Raw genomic sequence first — 10,512 nt, 5'->3', positions numbered from 1 at the left:
TCGACAATATCAACGGTGACAACCCGAATTTTTCAGCAAAGGTAACAAATTGAACAAGCGCCAGGAAAGATGCAGTCACAATGCCGCCAACAAGGACATTGGTACGGTATTTTTAAACTTCAGTTACAGAGAAGGTGTCATAAGGCTCAAGTTTTTGTGGAACAACAACAACAACAAACGCTGCAACATGAAATTTCAGCTGCAGTGTCAGCAATGGGCCATTAGGTCTTCTGCTTTGTTTCACAGTCGAGCTCTGTGACGGGTGGCGAGAATGACTTTTCGAAAATCCAATTTTTGAATTTCGTTGTGTATTTAGCCGGTACTCATATGAAAAGCATACAGATGATCATTTTTGCAAAATAACATAAGCAATTCAACATTCTTGGGGATGTTCTCCCATTTCTGAAATTCTACGCCACGTCCCCGAGTCCCGACGTCCCCACGTCCCGCGTCCCCACGTCCTCACTTCCCTACATCCCCAAGTCCCCAAGTCCCCACGTCCCCTGTCCTCGCATCCCCGTCGCACTTTTCGACACAGCCCCCTTGCAGATTGTCCAGCCCCATTACATCTTACACCTCATTTTGACTGAAACTTTTTAATCATTTCATCCATTAACTATAGCAAGAATAATGTTTTCTATTTCTTTCCATGATATTACAATATTTTTAATGAGCTCTCTTAAATGAGAATAACTGGGCAAGTCCTTTTTCAAATCATGGGAGGGTATACTCCATGGGAGAACAGTGCAGCTCAAGTCACCCATAGTTAACTCTGAGCCACCCGACAAGTAAAGGCGCTGTTACACTGTGAAATGTTTCGTGTAACTTGTCTCGCAGTGTTCTGGCGACATTATGGCGGAACAAGTTGAACGGCGAAACATTTCACAGTGTAACATACCCTGCAACGGTCAAAATCGTTGCGAGATAAGTTGCAAGAGCCGTTGCCGAAAGTAGACGTGCAACTTGTCTCGCAACGAATTTTGGCCGTTGCAGGGTATGTCACGCTGTGAAATGTTTCGTGCAACTTGTCCCGCCATAATGTCGCCGAAAGATTGCGAGACACGGTTGCACGAAACATTTCACAGTGTAACAGCGCCTTAAGCTCAAGCGATTATTGTGTACTCTTTGATTTCATCGACTTATTTAATTATATCGCATAACCTTTACTCTACTGAAGGAAAATATATTTGGAAGGGTATCAAAAACTGAAAGATCCTTCACAGTTTGATGACGTCATGTTTAAAAGAAATGGAAATGGCGGCGGAAGAAAACTTTCCAGAGGAAATATGGTTTCACATTATTTCATACCTAGACGTAGTTCAAGATATTCTTAGTTTAGGCTGCACTTGTAAAAGACTTTGCGAACTGACAAACCAAAATGTCATTTGGCGAAGACGTTTCAGAGTCGATAACAACCATCTGCTGTCTCTTCCTCGATTCTCAATGTCTTCTCACTATGTCAAGTCGAATACCGATAACTGTGAAGACTTTGAAGAGGAGTCAGGAGTCTGGAAGAAGTTGTACTTTAAAGCAAGCCACGCTCTTTCTTTTGAGCGTAGACACTATTATTCAAGTGGTTTTACTGATCTCGCCCGAGAGAGATTGTGTGCGGAGTTTGTGGCGAATTCGTCCAGTGCATCTAGAGTGAAGGGAATTAGGTTTGACGATCGAGCACCTGGGAAACAGAGTGTGGAAATGTGGATTAAACTAAACAGAAAAAAGCCCGACGGAGTAATCATAGGATGCCAAAGCGAATCTGTAAGGTATGTACATAGTTATTCACACTTTGACGCCATCATTTGAAAACTGATGGTTACTATGGAGGACATCACAGACACACAAGTGCAAACTCTGTGTACGACAGGAAATGTTTAATCAGGACTGAGATAATGCAATGAATCAGTTATTAAAAAAATTAGCCAACTTTGCTCGCAATTTGGAAAAAAAAATTGTTGTGTGTTGGTGCACTTGTGAGAGTTTTCGCCTGAATCCACCCGTGTCCCGACTGTAAGGTGTCATATTTTTGTGCCCTGACAGGTCTTTCACTGGGTGCGCCAGTTTTCTCTTGTCACTAAAGCAACCTTTGATTTGATCTGCTTAGATGCCTGCAAAAGGACAAGAGAAGTTGTTCTTATCTATGTAAGCTTGATACCTGAGAGAATTCAGATTATAAATAGGTGTGAAAGTGGGAGTGGAAGAGGAGTGGTAGTGGTAGTGAGTACATGTACTAGTTGTGTGACATTTCTCTTGACCCACCTCCAATTTTAATTAAATGGCTTGAGCAAAGCTTAATGGTAAAGTGTTTTATAAAACACATATTTGGACATATTTCCCTGTAGGCATTCATTATGGTTTAATAGGAGACTTCGCCTCCATTGGGTAGGCAGTTCCTACATCCATTGTGTCATCAAGTTTGCTTAGTAACCTGGCATTATGCTTTGACTTGCACGTGGAATATTATTCGCGACCTTCAGATTGGAGTACGAGGATGACTATGAGTTAGAGTTTTTAGTTCTGAGCACATGCATTTCAAAAATTTTTGTTCATTTACGGTAATGCGCATGTCCAGTACAGAAAACTGGTACTCGTTCTCGTACTCCAATCTGAAGCTCGCTAACATTATTCACTGAAGTGTTAGCACCTAACTATTGTGACCAATCAGCAGGCAATTACAGTATAAAACAAAACCGGCCTACTTTTTTCTCCAACCAAGTGCTCGCTGCATCACATTTCAAACTACCAGTACCATTTATGAAAATGTCTTAATCCTGTGACTCCTGAACCACCCGGCCCCATTGACAAGTAAAATTCATCTGGCATTAGACAGAATAAAATCTATTTTCTTCTCCAAGAAGGCAATGAGTTAAAGGGGAGGGGAGATAGTTTTTTGAGTAGATGTAGAGGTTGTTAACCCATTGACTGATGACAATATTTTGTGGATCCGAAACAAACTGAAGAATAATCTATCAGCCTAGCTGATGAAAATGACCTTGAAGAGGAAGAAATTTATGAGAGAGAGAGAGAGTGATTAAGATGAGATTGAAGGCTTTTATTGAGCTGAGTTTGTGCTCAGTCTGTCATTAAATGGCTTCTTTAGAGGCCATCAAATGGAAAATTACAATAAATAAAACAACAATAAGATGGTGCGTTATGTTTAGATCCACACTGAATCGTCATTTCTGCACACAAAATATCCTGCATAACCTTGATGTTACTGGAATCTCTCACTTTATTTAGCAGATTGGCTACCAAGTTAATCTCGATTATTAAAGACCTCTTTAGAATGCTGTTTGGCATTTTCCCCTGCATGCGATTTGTGCGCTGATGCCTGCCCACCTCTTCAGACAATTTCTGAAAAAAAGACTACTGTTTTGAGTTATAGAACTTACAACTTGATGCAATAATTTTTAAGAATTGTGAATGATGTCACAGTCGTCTGTTTGTATGTGCCAAAAGTGCCTGTTTATCTGCTCATCTGCATACCATAATGGTGAATCTCCTAATTGTCACTTAACATGTCTGTTCAGTTTGGTCTTTTCACCTGAGAGAAAAAATTCTCAGAAATAAGAAAAACATAGTATTTTGAGGATCCTAAAATGTGTGTTGACTTGTACACAAGGTGAACTTATACAAGGATAAAAGCTGTAGTTGTAATAGTAGTTGTAGTCATAGTCATAGTAGTAGTAGTAGTCTCAGTTGTAGCAGCAGCGGTAGCTACAGTCATAACACTGCCAGTACTGCAGGCGCGGATCCAGGGGTGGTGAAATGGGTGAATTTTCACCCCCCCTTTTTCTGAGCCCCCCTTCTTGAACAGACCTCAAACACCTCAACCAGGCTTTGGTTCTATTACATTATTACAAAAATTCACCCCCCATTTCAAAATCCTGGATCCGCGCCTGTACTGTAGTGGTAGTAATAGCAGCAGCTGACTAGTGGCAGTAGTAGTAGTATGATCAAGTTTGTGACATTTCTCTCCAATGATTCCTCTGTGCAATCAACAATTAATTAAATAATAAATATAATATTGAATAAGTAATGATTAATGTGATTGTTGTGATCAGTTCCAGTAGGTGGCCGAAGTTCCATTGGCAGATTCTCCATGTTGGTCCAGATGGATGCATTAGAGGATCTCTCGAGCCCTACAAGTTTATGAAGGGACCTTGCATTAATGATGGACAGTGGCATCACATTGCCTTATCAGCATCCTCTGATTGGCAGTGGATGTTTGTGGATGGACATGTTGTTTGCTCGATAAACTTTGGAATTGGACATGAACTGCACAGGTGCGCACTCAGTCATGTTTGTCCCAGAAAGGTCTTAAGCTGAAAAATATCTGTGTATGTGTAGCTATCACTATAGTTTATAGTTACTTTACCATTATTTCATTTCAAATCATCTCTGTATTATTAGAGAGTCATGAGATCATAACTCCTTCTAAGTAATAATAATAATAATAATAATAATAATAATAATAATAATAATAATAATAATAATAATAATAATAATAATAACTTTATTTAATAAAGTCTCAAGGTTATTTAGCCAAGCACAAGGGCTCTACTAATTGGGGAGACTACAAATCAAATCAAATGTTGGTTTTTGAGGAGAGTTTACCCAGGGAATAACCTCTCAGAGCAGAGTAGAAAACCAATACACTCAACCCACATAGAGCATCGAATCTGGAAATCGATCCCTGGGCCACATTGGTGGAAGGCAATGTTGATGTACAGTAGGGGGAAGACTCCCCGTGTTGTGGTCTGTCCTCCTTTCACATGCACACTTGGGTTGAGTGGGTGGGTGTCATCAAATATGGGTTGTAGCCGCCGACAGAGGTGCCTTTACATGCTGACATCTAATCTCACCACAGAGAAAGAATTTTAAATCGCCATGACACTTTTACATGATACGTGCGATATAGAAACCATTACCATTGCCATTAATTTATATCACCTTTTCTATGAATGCCCTCACTCCAAAACGTTCTGGACTAATATCGAATCATACTGGTACCTTCTATCGAATCAGCCAATCCATCTTTCTGCGCAAAACGTTTTATTTGGAGTTTTATCAAAACAATGCCCTTTATCAAATTTATTAAATTATTTCATATTAATTGGAAAATTATTTTTGTGGGACTGCAGAAGAAGCCAAACACTTCCTAAAATTCAAGGACTGCAATCGAAACTAAAGATTAAATATGAAACTGAAAAAAAGATCAACAAAAACAACTTCTTTGAAAAGAAATGGGTACTCACTCCAATATAATTACTTAAGTTATTTATTTATTTATTTTTAATATGCATGTATCTTTTATTTTGTTGCTCATTGTTTTTAATGTAAGAATATAAATATAATTAGCATCTGTAATCGTATTATTTTGTAAGTAGTGTATAAATTGGTATTGCAAGGTTAAAAAGTATTCATATTGTTTTTGTAGAGCAAGTATTGCAATGGTATTATTGTAAATAGCACCTGTAATTGTAAGTGCATTGTATTGTACGTAGTGCGTACGCAATTCAATTTTGAAATAGTTTTGATGGTAATATAATGGATTTTAGTAGTTGTTAATTGTGTAATTTTTGTAAGTTGTGTAAGTAGATGTACCAGTGTTGTAAGTAGTGGGAATCATAATAAAAAGCTATGCGTCAAAAAAAATTACCATTGCCATTCTATGAGAATCCAGATTTCTTTTTTTTCCTTTAGGTATTACATGAAACATAGTCAACTTGGTAATGGAGTCATAAGCTATGGCAGTTGTACACCGTGGGGAGACAATGCTATGCCACATGGACATTGTGGATGGTATCCTTTTCATGGTCAGGTAGGTCAAAGATTATTTTACAGAGAGCAAAGTATTGGTTGGTTGCTCTTCATTTGAAATGCATTGCTTTATTAGGAAATAACAATGTTCATTTTGTAATCTGTTCAGAGACATTGAAGTTATTTGGAATACTGCTTATCAAACAAAGGACAGTAAACTTTAACCTAAGACCCTAATAAGTCATGTGGCTCATTGGATAGGGGAACAGAGGGGCAGAAGCCTAAGACAGTGATGTTATCCTGTAGCTGTTGTAGACTGCTAGTTTCATTGGTCTCTCTTATAAGGGCAAGGTGCATTGTTGCATCCTCTATTGTTTTGTTCTCCAATCACAGCCCGAATCTGGAAAGCTACAGGGGGGGCAGTAGGACAGTAGGGGGGCAGGAGCAGTATGGGAGACAGGAGGAAATATGCAAATGTGCATGCTAATTATTATTATGGAAAGGAAGTTGATGTTCTGGCCTTACTGTTTCTCCCTCCCCTTCCCAGCTCCCCACAGACACATTGATTGATCATGTGGAATGAACGAATAAAGAGACCAAGGAGTAACCTAGAGTTTAGATCTTAATAAATGCATGTGCGTGAAAAAAAAAAAAAGAAGGAAACTGGGAGAGTAATTAGTAGAAAATAATGATTAACTGCTGATTATTATTTTTTAAATTGCTTTCTCCACAAATGTTACTCAAACTCATACCGTCCCTCTCATAATCATTTCCTGCTCATCCAGAAGAGAGGGCATGTTTCATCTCAAACTTCTGTGGCTCGGAAGGTTCTATCCATTTTCTAGCTATTTTTTGTGATCTGAGAATATTTGAAATGACTTGACTTAAGGGTTTTTCTCCTGCTCCTTTGGTCTCCCTTCCTCTTGAAAATCAACTCCAAGCTAATTTCATCTGCCTGTCGAGGGCTATGAGCTTAATCAGAGTATTTTCGAAAGTGGCCCATTCTCCTTTCTAGAACCTATGGAGAGTCAGGCTGACATGATGACCATCACCCATCCTTTCCACCTCTGTGTTTGCATGTGGGCTTAGTTTCAATCAACCTCAACCTGACTCCAGGTTTTATCTTCTGCTCCTCTAATTTTCCTCCCTAATGTAAATCAACTCTCAGTTGATTTCTCATCTGCCTGTTGAGGGCTCTGACTTTATCAATGCAAACTGTCAAGTGTATCCCACGAGAAATTAAGTTTTTATTACATGTACTGAATGGGGGCATTTTTGAGTGGGCAGGAGGTTATTAACCCTTTAATCCCCATTGCAGGGATGGTGAGGTGTATCAGTCCTTGCAGGTGACATTTTCAGATTCCCAATCACTTGACATCGTGTTGGTAATTTTTTGTATCATTTGTTCTCCCAAGGTAAGGGAAGTTCGCATCTGGTCAGGCGTTTTAACAGAATCTGATGTGCGTCAGAATATGTACTTGCAAAGAATTGACCTTGTTCAACAAGCATTGACTAAACGTCACAAGTGCACACTGGTTGGTTACTGGCCCATGAACAGGCTCATGTCAGGACCATGGCCCTGGCAAGGATCTTTGGTAACTTGCACATCACACTTAGAAGAAATCGGGCAGAACAGTGTGCAGTTACGAATAGTCTTCTCTACTTTGCCTTGACCACAGTCTACAGGGATTTGTGGGAAGAGCTTCTGCGGTGCATTCCCCTGTCACGTAGGAGGATCAAGTCCTTGTTGTCCAAGTCTTGCAACAGTACACAAGAAGAGATCTTTTCCTAACCCTACTACGTTGGACCACGTAAAACAAAGAGAGCTTCACCAAGGGTAACATGAAAGAATACTGCTGCGGCAATGTCAAGAAGCTGATGTTGTGCAAATCACCTCGAAATACAAAGGCACCTTACACATCCCCAACGGCTGCAGAATCGTTCACCCTAGTGGGCTGTAAATTGCATTCTAAGCAAGGCAACTTGGAGTTTCAAAACCTGATAATAACAACAGTAACGTGACATTCATTCAGGTTGTAGTAAAGAACTGATGAAAAGCACATCTTGGAAGGGAGAAACAGAGAAACAGAGCTTAACCGTTGATTTCTCCTCAAAAGTAAAACAAGACAAGCATTGATGAATCAGGAATAAAAGGGTCAGGCCTTGCATGGGGTTGTTCGTAAGGATAAATCACAATTCAACGGATAAACACTCGCAAAACCGTTTGAGTTATCCAGTGGATAGTGATTTATCCACTGGATAGCGCTATTCAGCCTTCGAACAACTGAGGCCTGCACTGCACAGAGATTCATATGCAATGAATTCTAAGCTATTGAAATCCAAAAATTACAATGCTCGGGTCTAATCTTAACTTGGTTAAGTTGTCGGCATCAACGACAGATCTCAGTAGACTGCTGTCATTTAGGCACCATACGATCCCGGGGGAGGTACTGCCATATATGGACTAGTCAAGTATCGGAAATCGGTGGGAGTTGACTCTAGTATAGGGTAGCAAAATTCAGCCGAACTAGCTCTGGTATAGGCTAAGGGTTCTAGGGTCCCAGCGGCACATCCCCACCCAGAAATTCCTAAGGGTCCCCCCCCCCGGGCATACGATCGGGGAAAGATAGCGTTTCACTTCGCTGACTTGACATATCATTTAAACGAATGGTTTGCACTAAGAGAGAAATTATACATAGCAAATTTCGAATTTGCGTTTTAACCCGTAAGAAGTTAAATTATGATGATATATGAATTTATTCATATATCGGAAGAAAGGATATGTGGTTATTTTCTGAGCAAGCAATCATCGCAGGTAATGGAAAAAACTTATTGAACAGTTGTGTAAAAAAAAAGGAAGAACTTAACAGTTGCGTGCAAAAAACCCAGGTCTGTACTGGAAGCGTTGTTCATTGCTCTTCTTGCTAGTTTGAAGGATTTATTGCGCCTGATTATTATTATGTGTTTCTTCAGCCCATGGCTTCCATGAGAAAAAAAGGTACAAAGCACAAGACGTGAACTGAGGATGGTGAACAACGGGACGAAACGTCCGTCATCCGACCATGGGGCCCATTTCTCGAAAGTCCCGATAACTTTTCGGGCCCGAAAAACCATTTGTAAAACTGCCAACCGCTTTTTTTGAAAAGCCGGTCTTTTAAAATGTTTTCAAGGTAACACAGGGAAAAATGACTGTGAAGTTTGACGATTTAAATCATCTCCGTTCTTGAGATACAAAGGGAATTGTGACACCCGAAAATGGCCCGGGCCTGCTCCTTGAAAAAATGTATCAGGTTAAAACTGTAAAAATGTCTTACAAGGTAGTTTTAATTTTTTTGACAGGTAATGTTACTTCGATAGATCGTAGTCATTTTTCTCAATACTAAAAAGACTGCAAGACCACATGCGTAAGAAGACGCCCTAAGATCGTAGCCTGTTCCACTCTCCCAGATAGTGGGGAAAGGGGGAAAACCCGCGCGAAAAGTGAAAGCCCCCACTCGCTTTTCACGCGCAGTTGTTTTCGTTTTCCCGACTATCTGGGTCCTGGAACAGGCTAGTAAGCACAAGCAACATATCCTCTACCTCTGATAATGACGATTATCGACAACTCGTAATTTTCCCAGGAATGACTGTTACCGTCAATTTATATTACTCTGTCCCAGGACTTGTGGTAGCAGATGAACAGAAAAAAGGAAAAGTTGTATTCCTGGACGGGATCTGAACCCGGAGCACCCACTGTGAAGGAACTGTTTTTATCCACTATACAACTAAAGATCAACTGACTGACAATTGCACCGATTATTTATCAAATCTAATTAGTATATATAAAATCATTGCTGAATAATGGTCAAGTCTAGTACTTGGTTTTAAAATGGTTAGCTTTCTCTTGACGTTTTGGTAAGCGGCATTTTTTTCCTTTTTAAACTTGCTTCTTAGCCGTTGATAATACACACGTTTACAGCGGCATTCGGAAGAAAAAAAAAATTGATATATTTAAAAAAAAAAGCGTTCTGTCAGTTAGCGATGCGGTAGTCTAGGGTTATTAATCGAACAATTCCAGGTTCGAATCCCAGTCCAGCGAGTTTAGGCATTGGGGTTCGGATTCTAAAAATAGATATTCATTTCCCATAATCCCTATCAAGCTCTAAACGTCCTAAATTGACGATAATAGTCAATTCAGAGGTACAGGGTGGGTTGTGGCACAACTGGTGGTATTGCTGGCGCGGAGAGTGGGTGAATTCCTCCCCATTTTCCGCTCGTTAATTAATTTGCCTCTTGCGCCAAAACCACCGCCAACTGCGCAGGCTAATTGGACGCATGTTTCAAACTTTTTTTTAGATTAAGGGGTCGACAATGCTGTGTTTTACGAAATAGCTAAAAACAAAACAATGTAGCATGAGGTCATGGGTTTGAATTCCGTTCGAGTCACCTAAATTTTTCAGGTGTCTGTGTAAGAGACAATTGCTCAAATAGACCAATTACAATATATTAAAATTCAGTCGAAAACAAAAGATATCTCGAGGCTCTGGGGAATAAATATAAGGGTTTGTATGAGTTTATTCCCCAGAGTCTCGCGATGATGCCTTTTGTTTTGGACTGAATTTTAATATATCGAAATTGGTCTATTGTCCAGATAGTGCGAGAATCATTTTTACCACATTTGCTTGTAATCTCGCAATCTGATTGGCTAATTTGCCGTTGTCAATGAGAGTCTAGACAACGCTGTACGTGTCATGCTCACGCCATTCTGTCATG

General features: G+C 39.9%; 1 protein-coding gene across 1 annotated transcript; it reads left to right on the top strand.

Moving 5' to 3' along the window:
* The first annotated feature begins 1,061 nt into the window (after positions 1-1,061).
* LOC138018844 (uncharacterized) lies at positions 1,062-9,967 on the top strand. Its single transcript, XM_068865519.1, has 4 exons — positions 1,062-1,763; positions 4,062-4,283; positions 5,704-5,821; positions 7,176-9,967. The coding sequence occupies exons 1-4, from the start codon at positions 1,228-1,230 to the stop codon at positions 7,431-7,433; spliced, it is 1,134 nt and encodes a 377-aa protein (XP_068721620.1). The 5' UTR covers positions 1,062-1,227; the 3' UTR covers positions 7,434-9,967.
* Positions 9,968-10,512: the final 545 nt, after the last annotated feature.

Source organism: Montipora capricornis, chromosome 10, assembly GCF_036669925.1.
Source record: "Montipora capricornis isolate CH-2021 chromosome 10, ASM3666992v2, whole genome shotgun sequence".
Classification (NCBI taxonomy): Eukaryota; Metazoa; Cnidaria; class Anthozoa; order Scleractinia; family Acroporidae; genus Montipora; species Montipora capricornis.
This window is presented reverse-complemented; position numbering and strand designations above follow the sequence as displayed.

What these genes read in the sequence shown, in the direction of transcription:
- LOC138018844 (XM_068865519.1), top strand. Translation starts at nt 1,228, where the DNA reads ATGACGTCATGTTTAAAAGAAATGGAAATGGCGGCGGAAGAAAACTTT. An exon ending in TGCCAAAGCGAATCTGTAAG is followed by an intron (nt 1,764 to 4,061) that starts GTATGTACATAG and finishes TGTTGTGATCAG; the next exon opens with TTCCAGTAGGTGGCCGAAGT. An exon ending in GGTATCCTTTTCATGGTCAG is followed by an intron (nt 5,822 to 7,175) that starts GTAGGTCAAAGA and finishes TGTTCTCCCAAG; the next exon opens with GTAAGGGAAGTTCGCATCTG.